This window comes from Festucalex cinctus, chromosome 6, assembly GCF_051991245.1.
Source record: "Festucalex cinctus isolate MCC-2025b chromosome 6, RoL_Fcin_1.0, whole genome shotgun sequence".
NCBI lineage: Eukaryota > Metazoa > Chordata > Actinopteri > Syngnathiformes > Syngnathidae > Festucalex > Festucalex cinctus.
In genome coordinates this window covers 10,854,696-10,877,980 of record NC_135416.1, presented here as the reverse complement: position 1 = coordinate 10,877,980, position 23,285 = coordinate 10,854,696, and the positions used below count along the sequence as shown (strand labels likewise).

The 23,285-nt window shown below is 40.1% G+C and overlaps 1 protein-coding gene across 3 annotated transcripts in view; it reads right to left on the bottom strand.

Moving 5' to 3' along the window:
- kdm4c (lysine (K)-specific demethylase 4C) overlaps positions 1 to 23,238 on the bottom strand; it is a 30,105-nt gene extending 6,867 nt beyond the window's left edge. For all 3 annotated transcript variants that reach the window (XM_077523192.1, XM_077523193.1, XM_077523194.1), the window contains exons 1-17: positions 23,062 to 23,238; positions 20,489 to 20,655; positions 20,234 to 20,409; positions 20,042 to 20,156; positions 18,471 to 18,664; positions 17,249 to 17,298; positions 16,834 to 16,937; positions 16,455 to 16,592; positions 15,776 to 15,969; positions 15,413 to 15,639; positions 12,739 to 14,654; positions 12,552 to 12,663; positions 11,028 to 11,218; positions 9,643 to 9,874; positions 6,148 to 6,224; positions 5,755 to 5,810; positions 5,521 to 5,629 (exon numbers count right to left, since the gene is read on the bottom strand). In XM_077523192.1, coding sequence (XP_077379318.1) covers positions 5,521 to 5,629; positions 5,755 to 5,810; positions 6,148 to 6,224; positions 9,643 to 9,874; positions 11,028 to 11,218; positions 12,552 to 12,663; positions 12,739 to 14,654; positions 15,413 to 15,639; positions 15,776 to 15,969; positions 16,455 to 16,592; positions 16,834 to 16,937; positions 17,249 to 17,298; positions 18,471 to 18,664; positions 20,042 to 20,156; positions 20,234 to 20,409; positions 20,489 to 20,632 — 4,035 coding nt within the window. In that variant the 5' untranslated portion in view covers positions 20,633 to 20,655; positions 23,062 to 23,238. The remainder of the gene's footprint in view (positions 1 to 5,520; positions 5,630 to 5,754; positions 5,811 to 6,147; positions 6,225 to 9,642; positions 9,875 to 11,027; positions 11,219 to 12,551; positions 12,664 to 12,738; positions 14,655 to 15,412; positions 15,640 to 15,775; positions 15,970 to 16,454; positions 16,593 to 16,833; positions 16,938 to 17,248; positions 17,299 to 18,470; positions 18,665 to 20,041; positions 20,157 to 20,233; positions 20,410 to 20,488; positions 20,656 to 23,061) is intronic.
- Positions 23,239 to 23,285: the final 47 nt, after the last annotated feature.

Sequence of the window (23,285 nt, the reverse complement as noted above, 5' to 3'; positions counted from 1 at the left end):
TCTTCGGATTGGGCTCACCGCCTGTTTTGCATTTCGTTTGCGAGTGCTCGAGAATGAGCAACAGAAATAACAAATTAAAAGACAATAAAGTGAGTCAGCTTGCGGTCGTGCCATGAGTCGCTAACGTCATTTGAGACCACAGTGTACATAAACAAACGGATGAGACGAAAGTCGTGCGCCAATGCTGTCCGCACAAATGTCTTGTTCCAGCGTTACAATTGAAGGAAAGCCCCAAATAAGAGCAATTAGATGACATCATCTGAGGTTACCACAACCATCCGGCGCAGCAGTGTTTATGCACACAAATGCTACCACCATGCACAAAAACACTCGCACCTACTGGCCACGTTCGTGCACTAAACAGCCCATCAAGTCCAAACCCGTCACTGTGGTCGTTTCCGCTCTCCTCAAATCATCCGCTCTCCCGCTAAGGGGGAAAAAAATGACGACATCCTGCCATTATAGCCCTCCTGGCTAGCTCTGTTAGCATGCATCCCTTCTCAGTCCATTTCCTTCCCAACCAGCTACTTCTTGAAGCCGTAGCTGCCGTGTCTCAAGGTGCTGTTACGCATTAATTCATTTCTAAGGACCCCTTATATAAATATGCATGTGTTGACAATAAATTAAAGATAACCTATATAGACTAGGATGAAGTCAGTGAAGTTGATGAGCCACATGGGAATGAGCTAGTGAGTAAATATGTAAATGTGGCTTCCCTAATGACGCATCACGTCACTTGATCCAATTCATGGCACTACGTGATCAGTCTAAAATGTTCCACAAGTATACCGTTTTAAAAAGGACATGGAAACGCAAATCTCTCGGCAAGTTTCACAAAATTGCTCAAACTAATGAAGACATGCACTATAGAAAATGTATTGGATGAAAGGATTCATCCAGTTAAAGGGTCAAACTGTCAACAGCATAACCTTAATTAACTGTACAGGCAACATTTGAAGTTAATTTACACTAAGATAATTTAAAGGGGGAAGTCAACCCAAAAAAAAATTCCTGACAATATGTTCTATGCAGCCCCACTAGTATGAATAACATTTACATTCTGATTAATATTACATTTGTAATATATGAGTTAAGCAGCAAAATCCAGCAGTTTTTTTATCAACGTCATAAGGTGGCCATTTTGCCATTTGCTGTCGAGTGAAAATGACATCACAGTTGCTCAGGTCACAGGTAACAACCAATCACAGCTCAACTTCAGAAAACTAGACTAATGAGGTCAACATATATTATTGTCAAGAAATGTTTTAGGTTGACTTCCACTTTAAAAGTCACTTAAGAATTCAAGTTAATATATATATATATTAGGGGTGTTAAAAATCGATTCGGCGATATATCGCGATACTACATCGCGCGATTCTCGAATCGATTCAATAATCGGCAGAATCGATTTTTTATTTTTTTTATTTTTTATTTTTTTTTTTTTAGGATTCACACCTTGAGCATGGAAGAATGTTATATGAACGGCACATTAAGCCTTAATATTTTTATTTTAATGCTGTTCAAACATGAAACAGATTACAACCTCTATAAGACTGAAATTTCAGATAAATAAATAATAGATTTTCATATAAATCTTACACTCTACAAGCTTACTGATTAGTATTTTCTAAATTTGAATGAAAAAGATCGCAACAATCGACTTATAAATTCGTATCGGGATTAATCGGTATCGAATCGTGACCATTCGTATCGGGATTAATCGGTATCGAATCGAATCGTGACCTGTGAATCGTGATACGAATCGAATCGTCAGGTACTAGGCAATTCACACCCCTTATATATATATATATATATATATATATATATATATATATATATATATATATATATATATATATATATATATATATATATATATATATATATATATTTATTTATTTATTTTTTTTAACTTGGTCTGAGGAAATATTCTAATATTTTGAGATAAGATACTTGAGTTTTCTTAATCTGTAAGCCATAATCAGCAATATTAAAATAAAGGCTTGCAATATTTCAGTTGATTTGTAATTAATCCAGAATGTATGGCATTTTTGCTCATTTCATTGCATTACAGAAAATAAAGAACCTTATCACAATATTCTAATATTCTGAGACAATCCTATATACATCCAACATCCCAAATAGCAAGAACGTAATTGTGTGTTCATTGTAATAGATTGCGTATAAAAATGGTGGCGACAGCCATGTTTAATAGATTGTTTTACACTTGGGCTTGCACTGTTTTCAAAATGAAATATTTGGGAGAACACAACAAGCACAAAGCAAAGTTTGAAGTGGAATTGGAAGTGTTAGTGGCAGAGGCAAACACATATGTCTGAGTTACACTAAATAAATCCCTTCAATTGTTTAGATTTTTATGCAACCGCATAAAAGCCCAACAATATCTGAACTATACCAAATTATGACATAGAAGGTTCTGGCCCGACACCAGCAATTTGCATGGTTGAAAGAACTTTTGTGTATGTTTAAAATAATGCATATAATATTCTTCTTGTCGCACTCCAATTGCGGATTTAAATTAGTCAAACTCAAGTGTGTTGATGTAAGGATCAGATCTACATCCAGAAATATATTTTTTTTGCTTCTTGTAAATGTAGCGCAAAACATTACATGGTGCTTACTTTATATAAAACGTTCACCTTCATGCGTTTATTAATGTGGTCTCCCTTGCACATCTATTTCTGAACAGAAGGATGTCCGCTGCGTGCGTGCTTGATGACTAAGTTGGCCTACATTTCCTGAGGCCTTTTCCCACACCTCCTCCATTATGGACGGCTGTGCGCTGATGCGCTCAAGTGCTGGCCAGAGCATCTCGTCTACCTCTTGAAGCCAGCGTGACAAGATTGTGACTGGCATGCAACCAATGGCGTGCCGGGAAGAGGCCATATTGGTCTACAAGCAGATGTGTTATCAGCGTGAAGTAATTGTTGGAAAAACAATGTGCATGAGACCTCAAAGTCGTGTGAGAAACATGAACGTGGTCTTCTGTTTGAAGCATTCGCAGAGGAGCCTAACCCACTTTGCGCGATGCTTGTGCCATCTCTGGGGTGTATTCGGGTGGTTGTGTTGAGCCATGCGTTAAGAACATTCCCACAGTAAATTATGGATGTGTGCGGGTGCGCTCCTGTGAGTGTGTGTTGTGTTACAGTAAATTATGAATGCGGTGGGGCGCGACGGGGGCAACGGGTCCAGTGCTGGCCTCAAAAACACTTGGCTCATGGTGGATTTAAACTGAATAGACTAAATAAAAGAAAGGTAGAACAGCCATAATTTCACGATATTTAATGAAATAATATGATCGTAAAGTAGCAGCTTGTTAGCAGGCTTGTCTTGGCATTTGCGGTCAAAATTGGACATTGGTATTTCCAAAGTGTACCCTCACAAAACAGATGTAGACTTGCAAATCGAGATCATTAGTCACTTATTAGCTGTCATCGCTATGGTGACTCAAGACCGCCAACGAGACCACTTGTCTTTGCACACGCATTGGCGCTAACATTACAGCTCCTTTGTTGTTCTTTGCATTATAAATTGGTCTAACCACTGTACAGTATGTCGGGGAATTAAGCAGATTTCGTTCTTATTTTTTCCATCTTGTAAGAGCGTCAGTGCTCACTTGTTAGTGTTCACTTGTAAACAGTACAGCAAGCACCGAAAATGATCAAGCAATGCTGAATTAAATTGCTAATTGAAGCTATTTATATTGTTGAAAAAAAACTAAGTAAGCAAATGTGGCAATATTTATACTAACTAGACTAAGTGCAATTTCTGGAGAAATTGCGTGGGAATGCTGAAAGCTGAATGCTAAGATTTTGAATGCATTTGGAATGCTTATGAAGTAAATTGAGAGATAAATTATGAAATTATGACCTCCTGGTTACTGGACAATGCACTTTACCAACTCTGACACCGAGCAGTATAAGACACCTGGTAATGATGATAAGTAATATTTATGGAAGTGGACGTGGAAAGTGATACTTTGAAAAAGCTCAATGTCTGTCCCATTGAAAATGAATGGAGAAAAGTTGATGTTACAAGTTAAATTGTGCAAATACTGTAAGTAATGTGGAATCAGACAATATATACCCCGGGAGGCGTGAATTTTTGATGCTAGTTGAAATTTCAACAGTATAAATTGGATGTATTATGTGGGAGTTGTTACGCGGCAAAAAGTGTGGAGAATAAAAATCACAATAACTAAGCATTCCCACAATAACTAAACAGTACTAAAGTTGTTTGTAAATCAATAAAATTACTCTGCTACACTGTTAAAAGTTTCGGGTAGGTTGACCAGACGTCGTCTTTTGTTCCGACAGTCCACTTTTCCACATTCTGCCCGGAGGGCTTTAATAAATTTATGAAAATGTCCAGTTGTCAATGCGTGACAAATTGGAGGCGGAATGCACTGTTGTTACCGCGACCAGTAGACTGCAGACTGCTCCCAAATCGATTATGAGGGCCAAATAAAAAGGTGGGATTTGTGTGTGAGTGTTACTGTTGTATATATTATTATTATTATTATTATTATTATTATTTTATTTATTTATTTATTTATTTTTAAGGGAAAAAAAAAAAGTAGGTCACCATTTTATGTACATCACTTTCTAAATATTCAAAGTCATAAGCTGTGTCAGGGGCCCAGAAATTTAGCTCATTAGTAGCACCCTGCGCTCCTAAACCGGAAACGTGCTCGTGGCCTTGACAATCCCAAAGCCCACCCACCACCAAAGAGTTATGTTTTTTGTTTTATTTTCAACCCATACAGAGAAGGCATATAGTATTTAAAAAAATTAATAAATAAAAATAAAAACTATATTAAAGTATCATGTATGTCGTCTTTGAGTAAGCATTAAATGTAGTCACTCTACTTCAGGTTATCGACAAACAAAATGCAGAATTAGCAAAAAAATAAATAAATAGTGCAAAGACGCTGAAGCAATTTCATTTTGTGTGATTAATGAATGCAAATGTATTTATATGTAAACAGAGATTCAGCATGCACTTCTTTTTGTTTCTCTATTATTGTTCTATTGCACTTACAACCTTAAACTGATTTGTACATATGATAATACTTCCTTTAGAGACTCTAATCCAAGCTGAAATGAGCATGCAGGGTTCATCTTGGTGAACTGAGGAAGGACCCCACCACTGCTTTTTCTTTGTGTTGAGCTATCATGGCGCTCGGAGCAAAGGGCTAACTATGGTGGCAACATGTCAAGTCTGCTGAGACACACTGCAGCGCTCTCATTAAGCAAACACACATACACACGCATACACGGCAGATGCAAGCACACCCACACACACACTTACGGACATTTGCACTAACACCACCCCCGCTCGCACCCACCAGTGGTTAATTATCTCGCTTTGATTGCGGGCATGTTCGTCTCACGTCGTTAATTGGAGCTGTGAACACTTCATTAATTAGACTAGGCCTGTGCTTAAGGACCTGGGGAAATCCAGCGCTCGGGTCTGTGTATGCGAGTGCAAGCTCCTCACCAGTTTGTATCGCTGCATGGGGATCCTGCTCGTGTCAATGGGGCCCCGCATGGCTTCGTTGCTGAACCTCGCCTCGGGCAGTGCTAGCGCGCACATGACGTGGGCCCATCTGCGCACAGGACACACAAATTAATACACGGGTGTGATTAAGACACTTGAGCACTTATTGAGCCCGTGCTCTGGGGATCAGAGATGAGTTTGCTGAGCTAATCACACAACCGACGCTGGTCTCACTTGTCATTTTGGGTTTTCTTCAGCGCCCCGCCTCTGAGGTTACACAAACAGCATTCCTGAGGAAACATTAAGAGAGACGAGAATGCAAAAGGAGGTTTTAACTGGGCCGCTTTCATGTGTGGCTCTGAGTCTGGTTCATGGAAAATAATTTCATGCTGAAAGGGATTCGCTTTCAAACGGTTTAAAGAGTTAGCTTCTTTTATTCGGCTCAGATCAAAAAGGTGCACTCGCAGTGATTTAAGGCTTATTTTGTCAGGTAGCACACAGAATAAACAACATGCAACATCTTTCTGAAAGGAAAGGTGAGTATTATGACAAAGGGTTTAAAAATGTCGATTGAAACACAAAAAAAATGTCAATTGTCACCAAAGTGTTGTTGTTAAATATGCTTACTGCTGTGAAGAAGCCCTCCGCACAGCGATCGCAGGACCACTGGTCACTTGTGTCATCTGCTGCAACACCATAGCAACCTAAAACGGATTTTGGAATTATTAAAACTTCAGCTCCAAAATATACAATTCATCTGATTATTGACTGAGTCAGTTTTCCTGTGAAAGGCTGTTCAGATATTAATATTTCATTTCAGGGGATTTCCCGCAAGACTCCCCTCAATTTGCTGTTGGTTAAGGACAAACAATGTCATGCCACAAAGTTGAATATATTACTCCCAGACAGCGAAATTCCCTCAAATGTTTTTAAAACATGATGCTCAGGGGATGGCTGTTGTGATGCAGCATTAAGGCCAAATAATCTTTGCTTTTGTAATTCCCTTATGGCCCTTTTTCCTTTTTCAGTGTTTGCACTTTCTTACACTGCTGACTAACTCACGTATCTGTTTTTAAGTGGAAAATGGGGCTGGTATCTACTTTAAAGAAGAGTTGTGTGAGTCTTTTACAAAGAACAAAACACTTAATCAATTGCCAGACTCACTCACAGAAGAAAATAAGACATTGTTTCCTGAGACTTTGAACAGGTATTGTTCAATGCAAAAAAAAAAAAAAAACACAGAAGACGGCAGCCTGGGGCAAAGTATTGATCGATGGCATCTAATTCAGAGGATGTTGGTGCAGATAAGACAACAATATGTGGTCATTTTGCTTTAAAATACCTGCTTCATGTTGTTTGGATGGTAAATTGAATATATAATACAGTATTATGCTACTGTTCACATTGCCACTTGTTATCCAAGGTTGAGTGTGTTATACTTTCACATTAGTGGGTAACTTTTCGCATTTTTGTGACGGCTTTGGACTCAGTTCTATGGTTCAACACTCCCCATTCGTCATTAATTTGTTCATTTAAGTGTTTTCATTGTTTGAAGATACTATTAAGATATTAAGTGTATGGCTGAATGTGAAAATCTTACTTAAAACCATGCCTATACACATCAAGTTTTTAGGATGGTGGAAGGTAGTGCGATATAATAATATATATCGTAGTACAATATAAAAACAAACTTCTACATTTTGGCTTTTGCTATTATAGCGGCGCAACCCGGTACAGAGTTGCACAGAGCGATAATCAATTAAACCACACTGTTTCATAGATCTTTTGAATGGTATTTACTGTATTTGACTTCAAGATATGAGTTTTATTGTGTTGTGTTTTGTTTTTATTCTTCTTCAGTTTACTGTGTGCTCCATTTAAAACATGTAGCCTACCTTTATCGTTCGGACCATAGGTCGCTCCCTGGTATAAATCGCACACAAAAAAAACAAAAAAAAATCATCATCATGGAGAAGAAACAAACTGATTGCCCTGGACTACCGTGACCAACAACAGTAGCGCTCAGACTCACACCTAAAATCCCCGTTTTTAAATCAGGTTGTGACAGCAATCCTTGAATGCTAGAGAAGGTGGCGGTAATACACCAAAAGTGTTTGCCAACCGCCAAAAGAGAGTAGAAGTAGAAAAAGTAGTATTGTAGTGGTCACAGCAAATGATCTCTACAGTAAGGAAAGACGCAATAACCAACTAGGTTTTTACCTTTAACTATAATACGACATGAGATTATACTTACGGTAAAAAAAGCTTTTCTGTAGTTCGACGGGGCAAGTTTCAAATCCAACCGGAACTCGTTTGCTGCCGTCAACACAATAAGGGAACGGGGATTTTGGATGCAAGCTGGAGCGCTACTTTTAATGCAAGTTGCACACGAGTATGAATCGCAGCGCCTGTCAAACTGAAAACAAGTGTGACTTATTGTCCAAAAAATGTGCTATTTTATAAATAAATGGAGAAAAGATATGATTAAATTTCTATTAATGCAATTTTAAGGAAAAACACTGTACGGAAAAATGTAGGATATAAAATTATTAAAATTACTTGCACAGCTCTAGAGACGAACTGATTCATGCAATTTAGTTTCCTTCATTTCATTTCTTGAGTGTTTTGAAAAAGTAAATGAGGGTTAACTGTCAAATACTAAACAAAGAGGCACATTGTGACAGCATCTTTGCAGCTAGGCATGGAAAAAATGAAAATGTACTGCAAAGAACAACCAAAGGAAAGAATAAAGTGGAAACTCTCGGTGCCCTTGTTGGTTGTCTGAATATTTGATCTACATATCAGAGCTCTTTGCGTGACAAGACCCTACACCCCAAACCCCAAAACCTTCACCGCAACAGCATGTGAGACATTATGCTTTCATTCATAGTTTGGTCTTTGTAACCCATATCGCATGGCTGACTGACACAGCAACAATAAACAATATGAATCCACATTGTGTGAATGTTGTTTTCTTTAGTTTTGATCAATGTCCTTGGCTTGACATAGCAGAACAAATGTGTCATGAAACTAAGAGTTGGTGGTCTAAAAAAAAATAAAAATATTTTGGATACAAAATTTACGCAAATGTGATTCCATTCAAAGCTAGAAGCTGCTTAAAATTCCACCACCACAGAGGATTTGAACAATCATGCTATGGGGGAGGGTTTTTTTTTAAATTTGTAATAAACAAAGTCTGCGTACGACTGCACGTCTCTGTTCTTTTCCTCGTCTATCCATCACCAAACCACGCATAACGTCCAGTCTCACCTCTCTTTCCTTCCCAGATATCACGTAACAACAGAGAGCGAAAGATGTTTTAACCCGTCCTTACTGATGGTCCTAAAACCACACTAGTGGTTTTATCATCAGTGTCATATGACACGGAACGCAGTCCCACTCTCCAACCACGCGCATGTGGAGCAACTTAACATGTGTAGCGTTGCACACAGACACACCGCATAAGTAACACCTACACTCTCGAGGATAAAACATGAAGGGATCAACACTGGTGGCACGGCAAGGATTGAAAGCGACTTAAGGATAAGCTATGTCATTTTTGGAGGTAAGGGGGATTCTAGGACGGAGACGAACATTTAGGGATCTTAAAAGTGCGTGTGCGAGTGTGTGTGCCCACCAAGTAAGGGCTTAAGATTTTTGGAAGAATATGTGTGGATTTGAGGAAGAATTGGATGGCAGTTAAAATGCGTGAATGAAGGATTTGAATAATGCACTGTGCCTTGCGTCTATGTTTCAACATCGGGTACAGAGAGACTCTGGAGGTCTCCCACAGAGTGTGTGAAGACTTCTGGATCTGACTCTGAGCTTTTGGGCAGGAAGTATGGGAGGCGCAGACAGAGGATGCACCCTCGTTCCGTTGACTAGGGAAATAATATACTTTTAATCCTCAGAGCGGGGGTGGAATTTTGAGAAGAAATGATTCAGAGCTTAAACCCACTGACCCTCTAAGAAGCACAAGATGGAGAAACCAAATAACGATATGTCCCAGCAGAGTAGGTGGCAAACAAACTAAAGAAAAAAAAAGTCGTGAAATTATGAACTGTACTTGCAGCACCAATTTCTACCTGAGATTTCTGAGTGATCTGAATATCTGATACATACTTGCATGTACTTGAAGGCAGCATCCCTGGCAGGAGAGCAGCGGGGATGTGCCATCGTCCTGCAGCAGAGGATTGGTGGGGGTTGGAGGGCAGTTTTGCTCGCGGAAGGAAAAGCAGATCTCTGGTATCAGGGGCTTGGATTTTCTCGGACAATGCGCAGATTCCTCCTTAGAAGACGAAGACTCCATTTCTTCTGCTGTTTTTAGACTACCATCCTCTGCTCTGTCTTCCCCCTAGGATATGAAACCAGCTTGTGACATTCTTCAGAGTGGTGGATAGTAAAATATTTACCCTCCATCCTTACTATAAAATGTTATTTAAGCAGGTGGCAACTGGCAAACAGCGGGGGAACGATTCTTCAATGAGATGATTGTAAGCTGAAAATAATGTGATTATCGTCACTGATGTGATGACTAAGATGCTAAATATGATTCAGACACCCGCCATTTGAGTTGTGTCTTGTTATCTGGATAAATCATAACGCATTAATTCCGCATCAACAAAGACTTGACAAACATCCCATTTGATTGACATGAATAAGTTATCTTTAAAATACACGCACGGCTAAATTAGGTCACCACATGTGTCATCCACACCTCTCCTCAAATAAAGGCCTGAGTTGGTGCCAACAGGTAGCTATAATTTCCTAAAAAAACATCTACCATCTTTGTTTATTAGACAGATCATTCATAAATGGGTCAGAAATACAATAAATGATAAATACAATATACCACTATAGAGTAAAATTGTAATATAGATATCCTGTGCATCAATAAAATGTATATGTAATATTTATTAAAAATACATATTGTATTGAAACATATTTATGTGGAAAATTTGTTTTAATGTACATTAGCATCCTGAAACAATAAAAAAAAAAAATTATAAGTATTTGCCTGGTACTCTAAGGTTGGGGAAATAAACCCTCACAAGGTCACTGAGAAATATTTTACTGTCATCCAGTGTGTCAATTAATTCAAGTTCTAGTCCCAGGAAAAGAAACAAACGTTTTATTTTGGTTGATCAATTAGTATTAAAGTTTCACATGGGCTCCAATAGACTGTGTTGATTATAAGTAATAGACATTACAGGAAAAGAAATCCACCCATGCTTTAAAAGGGCTAAAATCTTTTGAAGGTAATATCCAACTTCTTGTATGAAATAAATCTTTGAATGGGGTTTAGGGGGGGAACCAAGTGATCTGTGCGTATTGATTTCTCTATTATCAGCTAAGTGAGGGCAGGTCAGAGAAGAGCTATATTTAAATGTGTGCTAATGCATCGTGACCATTTTGCAATCAATGATAACGGAATCAACATGATAACGGACACGATGGTCGGACACACGCGTGTATCAAGTGGACATTTAGGCACACCATCAACTCACCTGATAGTAGGGCATAAAGAGTGTGCACACAGCACAATATGGCTCCATGGTGGCGGCGTGAGCGTTGTATTCCCTCTCCGCCGTGAAGCAGCTCTTCCTGTTTTGCCACAGGTAGATCAGCGGCCTCGCCCACGCTTCAATCTCAGGCTCATCGTCCTCATCTGCGAGGCTTGCTTCAGGGGGCTCGAAGTCTGGGCATGCGGACATTGATCATTGTGTGAGGATTTATCTCTTCAGGTTCAGGTTCAGCCTGTGACTCTCCGATTTAAAGGAAAAGTCAACCCCCAAAAAATGTTTTGACGATAATGTTGCCCTACTTGTCTGGTATTCTGGTTAATAGTGTGTTAGTGGAATATAAATTAAACAGCAAAATCAAGAGTCCCCTCCCCCATCTCAGGGGGCGGCCATTTTGCCACTTGTTGTCAACTGAAGATGACATACATCAATGTTGCTCAGGTAACAACCAATCACAGCGCAGCTTCAGAAAACCGGTGAGCTCTAATTGGATGTTGCCTGAGCAACACTGATGTCATCTTCAGCCGACAGCAAGCGGCAAAATGGCCGCCCCCCGAAATGGATAAAAATGGCTGGATTTTGCTTCATAACAAATGTAATATTAATCACAATGTCATGTTAAGATTATTGAGGTCACATATGACAGATTATATTGTCAATACATGTTTAAAAGGTTGACTTCCCCTTTAAAGAAAGAAAAAAAAAAGTCTAAACAGTTTTGCCACTAAATCCCATCGAATCCATCACTTATCTTTCCTGACATGACCCTGTATGAGAAAGTAAATGACATAAAGCTTCCATTTCCATCATAAAGCAGGCTTGTCAGTTGTGGTAAATTTCATGGTAAAAATGTTGCACAGGGATAAACAGTGAAGATGGCGGCTAAATGATTGATCCTTCAACATTAGCATGGAGATGAAGGATGTGATTGTGTGTGCATATGTGCATCCAGAGTTGATCGTCTCGGGCCCTTCGGCTTCCAAACCATGAAAACAAATGGAGTATATATCACATGGGTATTTTATTATAATGGGACGTAGAGCTAAATCTTTTTTTGCTTAATGCACACATTGACGTCAGAGGGATCATTTGGGGAGACATAAAACGTGAAAAATGGGGAGAGGCGAGCAGGGAAATGGTTCTGTGGTTGTAAAAAGCAACACAAATGCTACCTGGAATTACTTTGATTTCTTGTTCAGCGCATTAAGAAAAAGTCTGTTCTCAACTGAGGTAATTTCCTTGATAGCCTCACTACCTAAACAAAGGAAATGGTGTGCGCTATTATGTTGTTGATGTTGAATAATGATTTTTGGTCATCAAATCCAACTTGTCTTCCGGCTCACTGCAATGAACCAAAGAAGCCAAATGATGATGGTTTCTGGCTTGGTACCACCTGCTATGCAACATACACCACACACAAAGAATGAGACTTGGCTTACATGGCACCATCTGACTCTTTTGAAAGCAAAACAGTACTTCGAAATGACTTTAAACTACGTGCGTACTGACCATCATCACTGGCAGCCTGATGTTTGACCGCAGTGGGTACAGCCCTGGCAGTGGGTTTCCTGAGCGGGTGACGCCAGCTTTTCGTGGTCCTCTTTACTGACAGAACTGGGTACTGGCATCAAGAAGATGGTGGATGGTCATCAGTAAACACGTTTTGCGCAAGAGGACTGTTTGATAAAATACTCACAGCACAAACCTCCCCTGGTTCCAAGCCTGATTCGTCACACTCGTAGTTACTTGGATCACTTTCCTCCTCATCAGATGAATCACTGCTACTCTCCCCACTGGCGCTGCTTTGCTGCTCTTCATCCTCATCTTCCTCCGTATCCGACATCCCGCCTTGCTCACCTCCCGTTACCAAAGGTGAGGCAGCGCCTACAGAGGTGTGTATCCGTTCTTCGAGCTCCCTGCTTGGAGAGAGAGCCCCATCGGATTCCGCTTCATCGCTACAGAACTCAACCTCCTCGGCGGCAGTGACTGAGAGTAGTGAAGTGGGCTCGAGCTGGGCCCAAGTAAGAGGTCCGGCGTCCCCCTCTTGGCTCTCGCGCAATTCTTCCTCAGGGTTGTCCAGATGTGTGACCTCTTTGCACTGGGGTTCGGTCCACACGGTGTATGGGATGGGGTCATGGGTGAAGTCACAGGAAGGTTCTGGTTGGAGGCTTTGGATGAGGACAGCTGGGCTCTGAGAGTTGAAGTTCCTCCAAATGTTGCTGGAGTCACAATTGGGCTCGACGTGTGGGTAGTGTGACTGAGAGTGGTTTTCTGATTCTGAGTAATGGTGCTTTGGGATCGAAGGGGACGAGAGATTATCAGTTGAGGTATCAGGTCTAATAGGACCAACATCGCTTTGAATTAATGCTGTTTGATCTTGGTCTGTGGAGTTAGCACTTGTTGCTAACGCCGCTAAGCTGGAATGTTGATCTATTAGGGGTACAACGCTCTGAGCTAGCTGGTAGGAGGCCTCATTCTCCCCAATATTCCCAACCACTGCATTCTTTTCTGCACCTATTTCAGACATTAAAACAGCCTCGTGTACACCATCAGATGTTTTGTGGCCGTCATCGCAAGATGCATGAGTCACATCAGTTTCTAACCTTGGCATTGCTGTGCTGTGAAAATTATCTGACGAATGTAAACGCCAGTCATGGATTTGTTCTGTGCGGGAAGATTCCTCGGGAATCCTTGAATCAGTCTCCTCCTGTTGAACTCCATGGGAGGACGGAGTATCACCTGGCAGCTCCCGCTGGAGCACAGGTGCAAACTGGTGGGAGTAGGTACAAGATTTTGAGATGGCAGGCGGCCCATCGTCAGCTGGGGTGAGGGATGGCATCTCTTGGGTCAGTATAGGGGGTAGGGAGCCGATTTCGTAAGAATCCGCTGGCTCTGGAGTGAGGTGTGGCATGTCCACTGCGCTCCTTTGTAGCAAAGGGGGGAAAAGACTTTGCTCGCAAATGCTGTTTTCTAACATACAGTCATGGGTTGGAGAGGCAGGAGCGACACATGATGTGCAACTACCACCCTCTGCTGGCTTAGGATCTATATCATAATCAACTTCTGTAGTGCATTGTGAGTGGATGTGTTTTTGGTCAAATGTGATTGTTAACTCTGGGTGAACAATTTCAGATGCTTTGTCCGTGCTGCTGTTAGTGTTTGGTTCCGGGCTTGAAACGTTTCCTGTACACAATAGGTTTGTTGTCTGAGGATCAGAATCAAGAGGACACAAGCCCATTTCTGTCTCAGTGGAGGTGCTTGTTGTGTGGGAAGAGGAGGTGAGCGTGGTGGTCTCCATGTGAGGGTACCTGGGAGAGCAGTCCTGAGAATTTAAGAGGTCTTGAGGTTCAGAAGGGCAACAAGCTGACGTGTTCATTTCGAGATGATTTTGAGATGGCTCAGAACAATCTCTGAAGCCTTCAGAAGTCCTGTCATTGATCTCAGACCTTGAGGGATCTTGAGAGTCAGTCTCTTCCTCCAAATCGTGATTTGCTAAGGAGGGTGGAGACGGACTGGAACGGGACTGAGAGTGTGGGAGATCAACGTTAGAGAAATCCAAAGTGTTGCCCTTGACTCGGTTGACCTTGACCACACACATCTGCCTGCAGCGACCTGTAGATGGATAAGTAAATTGCATAAAATTAATTTGCAATAATATGAACAGACACACTATCAATGTAAGGGAAAAAGAAACAAAAGGGAAAAAGAAACAAAGTACCAGATAGAAAACCTATTCCTGTGATGCCCAAAATTTGAAACACCTACTACAGGGGTCAGCAATTTTTTCTGTCAAAAGAGCCATTTTAGGCCAAATAAATCACCAAAAATGTGGTTGAAGATTTTGATAAAGGAAATGTGTTTGAGTTGGTCTAATGTGCTGAGATGTGTTGAGGGCCCAAGAGCTAATTAGAGTTGCATCACAACACAAAAATATGACAGCATCATCCAATATTTCCTCTTCCGTTTTTTGACTTGTTTTTTCTCACTTTTTTTTTTAGGCTTTTCTGCCTTTTTGTCATATTTCTGACATTTTTGGCAATTTTATGGAAATATGATAATGATCTCTTCTCGTTATTTTGGATGCTTTATGGCTTTTTTTTCCCATAACCTTCTTTTGCTGTCAATTTTCTGGCTTGAAAATCTTGTATTTTATGGTAATTTGAATAATTTTTTTCTATTGTTTTTGGACATTTGTATGGCTATTTTCTGAACAGATTTCCTGTCTTCTAGTAGAAATATAATATAAATAAAATTCTTTTATTTTTTATTTTTTTAAAGCGATCCACAGGGAACCACAGGAGCGGGACTAAAGGCAGCAGGTTGCAGACCCATGACCTACTAGAAAAAGAAAAATATAAATATATATATACCAGAAAGCTGAAGAGAGTTCTGGTTTCGTCTCATCTCCCTTTTTCCACGGTTCTCCTCCTCTGTCTTTTCTGACGTGCAGGGCGTTTCTTCGACACACCGCCGCACTTTGGGCCCAGGCGGACCACACAGGCCTTTCCTCTTGCTGCTGCACAGAGAACTGTCATCTAGGCCAACAGGCTCCTCTGTGGTTCTGAGACGTTTTAAGCGCATTCGAGAGTGGCGGCCACTGTATGAGCAATGAAAACAACATTCAACAGGAAATCCAGGAAAACAACATGCAAGTTCTACCAGGCTCACAAACAGAAATAATTCAAACAGCATCACACTAATACCAAAAGTAATGATGAAAAGGGGAACAATACCTTTGATTGGAAGATTTTGTCTTGCAGCGGCTCTGTAACCAGCTTTGCAACTCAGGTGTTGTACTAGGGGTGGCCAGTGTGTGGTCAATGGGCGCTGCATCTTTGCCCAACATCCAGTTAGCATAGCGGTCAGGCTGAAACCTCTTTACAAAAGGCTCCATGGATATTTTGACCATATCTCTACTGCAAGTACACTACATGTGGGAAAAGGAGGACACACAATTTTGCTTAATATAACATGAAAGTAGACATTTCATTAACATTGTTAAACAGAAACTATTATACTTCTCAAAAACCATTTGTAAGTGCATATATTCAAAGGTGAAACTGTAAATATACCCCAAAGTATGATCACCAAATAGAATAATATTTTAAATTTATCCTAAAACATTACTCTTAAAAAAAAGAACTGGCTTACATATGCTTGAGCTTTTAATAGCCGCTTAAAAACCCACCTTAAAAACCCAGCTAAACTTAGCTCCTCCCAATGATCACACGATGATCTTAGGATGAAGATATTACTTAAACACACATCCTTAACACAATTACTGGTTTTCTACAAGTCAGACTTTGGTGCCATTTTGTGGCATCTTGAGTCATTAAAGAAACCAGCCTAAAAGCTCTGAATCAGCAAGATACAACTACTGCAGTTCCATGGCTATCACAACTGATTTGATACCTGTGTGGCATTTTTGCCATATTCTATCCACCGGATGGTTGCAAAGTTGGTTGACTCAGCACAATTGAAACCATGATTGAAGCCAGCGTGATAGCCATAAGGGAAGGTGATCATGAACTCTCCAGCCTCCTGCGTAATCTGAAAGTTTGAATTTGGGAGAAGGAAATAGTAAGAAGGGTGCAAGAAAACACAGTGCTACGTCTTTTTAAAGACAAATGAAAGGAAATAAATATATGACTGAAAATAAGCCACTGCCTATATCTTCACTCTGTCAAAATAGGAATGGCTCCTTTCAGTGTCAGGAAAAGCTGCTTTCTAAAGTTCTTAAGTAATATAATTTTAATGGCAAGAAAGGAGTGGTATGGAGAGTAATTTGCACCTTATTAAAGGGAATGCCATACTTCTTCAGCACAAAGGGTGAGATTAGAGTCATCTTGTGACGAAGAAACGCCTCACATCCCTTGAAGCTATTAGGAAAGAAACCTGATAACACACACGCACAGGCATAAAATTAAAAGACTTGACTGAACACAGAGCTTTACTTTGGAATGTTCTACCAGATTTAAACACGTACAATTTCAATTGACATTTGGATTTCAGAGTAACCAACCTTTCTTTTCTTTTTTTTTTTTAATGAGAATAAATCCCTTTTTTCACCCAAATTACCCAAAATACTGGCATTCTAATTCAAACTTTTTTTTTTCCATTTTTTAAACGTAATGAAACTCTTATTCAATCTTTACTTAATTACCTCAGACACTTAATCTATAAGTAGAATCCAAATGAAAATTTACCAGTAGCCAAACGTTCCAGTCTCTTCCCATGCTCAGGGGGGATGGCATACCTATTGGGCAAAAGACAGAAAATTATTGACTTTCACAAAAATCTCAATAGATAATCTGTGTATGGTACAGACGGGAGAAAGAGGCCTTGTAAATTCAAGACTGCCATCTAGTGGAAAATAAATACAAAAACACAGGAGAATTACCCCACCATCACGTCCAATGAGAAAGTAAGTGGGTAGATAACCCCTCCCCGCCCTGTAGCTGTTGGATATCCATCATCATATGTCTTGTCAGTTTAACAGCAATAACACATGGAAATTTAATAAGGACATCATAGGCATAGTCTAACGGGGCTCTTGTGAAGTGTGCAGCCACCATCCTGGAATGCATGCATGCGTGACATACATGATCCCTACACAGTTGTAGAATCTACTGTAGATTGATATATGAGATTGCTACTTAGTTAGAGATAGTATTCATTTAACAATGTGTATTATTGCTTTTACATTTGGGGAGAAATGAATTGATTTTCTCATTCCTAATGTACCTAAAGAAGTGTCCATTGAAGTTAATACAGTCATTTATTGCAGGGTGCCTTCTCAATTGTGATCAAACACTAGGTGAGCAAAACCTAAACCAGAGAACAGATGACAGTAATGTGATTATGGATTATTAAAATTACATACCGTAAATAACAAGGAAAGCCACAAACAAAGTGGACATTGAATGCTCCTGCTAAAGGACACGACAGTAATGTTACAATGTCATTTTACCTATTTTTCCCCATCCACAGGTCAAAATATTTACACGCTTTATTATAAACCTTCCAACACACAATGACCCAATGTTTCTGCCTGAGCAAAGAGCAGCAGCCTGATCAATAATTATTTATAACATTGCATCAACTTAATTTAAACTGCATTAGCCGTTTTATTTTGATTAGTGGCTCATTTGAACATAATGACCTAATTTTATTTATATGACACAATTAAACAAGCATTTGCTGTGTTCATAGAATTTCTTTGAAAAATCAATAATAAAAAACGAGCATTGGAGATACCCCCGGGTTAAGTAAGTGGTTGGGAAATTGAAGTGAGGTACACTTTGTTGTGAAGGTTGGAATTGTGTCCACTTGGTTGTAAAATTTGTGATAGTGCTGAACTAGATGGCACTCTGTTGTACAAAGTGCTTTTTCATTTGTCCGTCCACTGCACATAAAGCACACACTAACCACGACTTTGGCTCTCCAAAGTGAAGGTAGTTGATGCTGTACAGGTCCATATCTTCTGTGTGCCAAGAGAAAGTTGTTTTCCACATGCCAAAGTACAGATATGGAGTGTTGACACCCTGGATGGACACACCGCAGTCCTCCTCGATGACGTCCAAGATGGAGTTCAGGTGCCCAATGTTCCATTCCTCCACATCCTATAGGATGAAACACAGAGTTACTGATTTTAGAAGATCAAAGTTAAACAAGTTCAAGTCTACAGAAGCAAAGATGTCACCTTCTAGTTGTGGGACCATTATTTCCAATATCTGCTGATTCTGTCTTACAATATATCACAGTGGAACCAGTCTAGGTACATGCAGAATTTTCAGGTGCAGTCACACAAAACTTTGACATTTGAACCTTGTCATCGTGAATGACATAACACATTGCAAGCCTTTAAAGTGGAACTCAAGGCAATTGCAATTTCTTGCAATAATATATTCACTCACTAGTTTAAACACAGTAATCTAATTCATATTGCATTTGTGGAATAAGAATTAAGCAGATCCTTCCATTCTCAGCAATCTCAGGATGCTACCATTTTGTCCTATTTCGCCCTCTGCCGTCCACTGAAATGGATGTAAAGTGCCTTCGGGCTCGCATTGCAAAGATCGCAGCTCACCCGTTCGCTGGGTTTGATCATATGTTGAATCACTTCACCATACAATGGTGCCTTGGCTTATGAGTTAATTCAGTCAGTGACAACACTCATAACTAAAATCATCTTTCGCAATTGAAATGAATTAAAATGACAATCTATTACAGCCATGTATAGTAATCTTTGGGTGTGCACGCCTTGGCCACCAGGGCCAGTAGAAAACAGACAAACAAAAATAAGAGTTTCCCTACTGACTTAGTAAGCTGTAGTAATATTAGCTGTTCTTTGCAGAGGATAAAGGACACATACCTGTAAGTATTATTATACTGCCTTTCTACAATAATGACAATAATGTACTTTTTCTATTTATTGCTTAAAACACCGGCACGTTGATGCTATTTGCTAACCCGTCTATGGTGATCTACATTGTGTGTTAGCATTAAGCTAACAGTTTTCTAAAGCATTATGAAGTTATGAGGCTGTTTTAAATACACAGTGTCATTCTGGTTGCTTTATGTTTAGTTTGAAGATAAACTTCAGCTGGAGTAGCAATAAACATCTTGAAGCGCCTTTTTTTAAAGAATTATTCATGATCTGCCAAACTTCTATTTGTAAAGTGAGTTGACAAACACCATTTCACACTCATATTTCTGCTCCCAAGTCAAATCAAAATAATGGCTGAGTAACGGCTCATATCTTGAATAAACCGGAAGCCAGGTCACTTATAAATCATGGTAACACTATATTTCCTTGACATCAATTATTGTACTACTTTCTTGTTTAGATAGGGTTTTAGCAGTACTTTATGGCATGTTAGGCTGTCTCAGAAAAAAAACAACAACACAAAACCACAAACAGCCTGGGGTTGTTGCCAAAGAAAAGCCACGGAAACACAACAATTACTGCATTTTTATTTCCAAATAATTCAGCCTACCTCGTCATAGAGGCTGCCGCCGACATCAGCACCATATATGGGCGACACGAACGTGAGGTTCTTCCAATACTTCCGCTCGAGATCATCATAATTCAGGTAACGAGGCGTACAGTACCTGTGGAAAAGAGAATTTTAACTAACGGTATTGTCTTGTGGGACAGTGGACCAATGACGATTGTTCTGTATACTCACATGTCACTGTTAGCTAGTCGCCTGAACTCCTGCACACTGAGTGGTTTCTTCTGAATGTTATACTGAGTGAAAAGACCTGACTGGCCAGCCATCATCTGCTGAATAGGAGCGTCGATCATCAAATCGTCTATGTCGTCATAGGTACGACGAGGCTTCCAGCCTTTAGGAGGAATCACCTGCAGAAAAATAGAAAAGAGAGCAGTGATGGACTGTTGCTTTTGGAAGACCAACAGGAAATGGGCAAGATTTCCTTACCTTGGCCAGACCAGCACGCTGTGCACCCTGAGACTCCATATAAACTAAATATTGGTTGAAGTCCTTGAATTCCTCCATTGTGGGCCTGAAGGTCATAATCTTGCAGGTAGGGTTTGCAGGGGTGCACACCTCTGCTCCCGCCATCCTGTCGCCGCATTAGCTGGAACCTGGGGGGGGGGGGGGGGGGGGGGGGGCAAATTAATACTTGAGAGAAATTACACGTGGAATGCCCAAAAGTCAACTGTGTCTTAAAGTCAAACAAAGTTGGGAGTTCCCATAATCATTCGAGATGCCACATCACGTGTGGATTTAGCTCATTTTATGCAGTAACTACATTAAGAATTTCAATCTAATTAAGTCACCGGAGAGGGATTGATTTGAAAATGTTCTAATTACACAGCTGAATTTGATTGCATCATTGGGATTCTCAAAGTGTGCGGGCTCCCTCTAGTGGCACGCGGAATATAATGATCCAATGGGGGGGGCATATAATTGTATTGACTTTTTTTTTCTTTTTTTTTTTTTTTTTAATCCAGCACAAACCATTTGTTAAATTTTTAATTTTGGAAGCTGAATACAATTTAAACTTATACAGCCTTTTGTGTTTAAACATTTATTTAAGTAAACAAAGCGATTTAACTTTTATGCAATACATATTACTTTGAATCATTATTTTAACCAGTATGGCACCGTCTCAGACCACCACATGGATTATAGACCAGGAATGAGCAAAGACGGTCCTCGAGGGCCGGAGTCCTGCATGTTTTAGTTTCCTCCCTCCTCCAACACACCTGTATCAAATGATCAGCACATCAGAAAGCTCTGTAGAAGTTCATAACAGTACATTAACAATCCTGTACTCATTTGAATCAGGTGTGTTGGAAGAGGGAAACATTTAAACATGCTTGACTCCTGCCCTCAAGGACCACAGATGGCCACACCTGTTATAGATCCTGACTGAAGTGGCCAGCAGAAATTTAATGAATATGAATTATTATGAAAACCTCTATTTTTTGTTTTACATGCAAATCAACTAGCTCGCTACACACACATACATATATATATATATCTTCAAGAAGTCTTAAATAAAAATGGATAAATATACACTACGTCACATCAAATAATCACTGAAACTTTATTATGAATATACGGTGGGCAGTGGCTCGCCACTGTTAATATAGAACCCTGCAATATCTTACACTAATTTACTTTTTCAAAATAAAACCTCTCTTGTTTTTGATTGACACTTAGAGCTAGGCTTAACATGAGTTAATTATGAGTTAATTCAGTCAAACCCCAAATCACAGGTCTGTGAGGCAGACATGCTTACCTAAATTCTTAATTACCACCTTCTATGTTTAATCAACTTAGTTGTAATTTACTTTGAAAAGTCCAAGCACACATCCTGATATTCTAAGAAATGTTACAATCAAATAAAAATCATTTGCACACTTAGCTTTCGGCAAATCGATTGAGTAAGCTTTCACAGAATAGGGTATATATGTCATTTCTATTTTCACCACAGGGTGGTAGTAGAGATCCCAATAAAGTAGATTGGTGCCTCAAATCATTTCATGATGCCAAACGGGACCCTCTCGGATTTGCCCCATCCGCCCACCCCACTCCCAAAAGTGAGTTCAATTCTACCACAAACAAAGAAACAGCCCGTTTGCAACTTAGGTGGTTTTTAAACGTACGGCCACTTGCGTCTCATTGTAATGCATTGAGACGTGCTTATGTAACACGTATTCATACTTCAAAGGAACGACCAGTATTGAGCGAGATTAACTGTTGCTACATTTTGTTTACGTTGCTCGCTATTGTCCCGGTCAGAGCGTGTTATCGTTCATAAAGCCTGCATTACGTCAGTCGACACATCAGTAATTAAAATGTCAATTAGTTTACATCATGGCACGCAACTAAAGTACATTTTCCAATAAGCTTGTTTATTTTATTTTTTTTACCATTAACTAAGTGTAATCGACACGGCTCATCTTTGTTGTCTGCTCGGCTAGCTGACTAGCGTACGTTTTGTTTTGATTCCTAGCAATGGCTGAGAAAAATAGCCCAGGTCGCTAGCTCATAAATATTTTGGTTTCGTATTAAAATATGAGTTTACTGGCAAAGACTCAGCAGATATCGCGTGACTTTTAAGAAAGAAACTAAAACAGCCAAACATTAGCAAGCCACTCGTTTTACTAACTTGTGAGTGCACAACCGAGCAGGGGTTTAAATGTCCCACCAGGCAAGGTGGCCAAGCACACAGGCCCACAAACTACTCTTTGCAACTATGTGAACTGCAGGTGATTCCGTTTTAAATCCTCCTGACATAAACACTATTGCAATTATCGGCAAAGTTGTCTGGTATATGAGCAAACAAAGGAGGGCTCACAATGCGAGCTGTCCACTGGCATCAGCGCGTGCCAACTTAACTATAGCTAGCAATGCTAGCTATTAGCTGTTTGGAGCAAAGAAGTCACGAAACGCACAAAGCCTGCGGAGATACACACACTTAAGCCGCCAAGCACAGTCATCTGCGAGGCCGAACAAGAGCTGTCAAGAATATGCATTACCTTGAATTCGGAAAAAGTGCGCCGCGATGTTGTTACCCCCTTCCTAGTTCGGCCCAGCTGATTCACATGACAACTGCTCCTGCTACTCGGTGCTGCGCGTGCACAGTATCCCGGTGTTACGTCGACGACGGTCGACAAAAGTCGAAGCCTCACGGGAGCGCGCACTCAAGTTGAGACACCCAGAAAATCTATCTGACGCTATCTGTCAACTTTTATATGCGTTT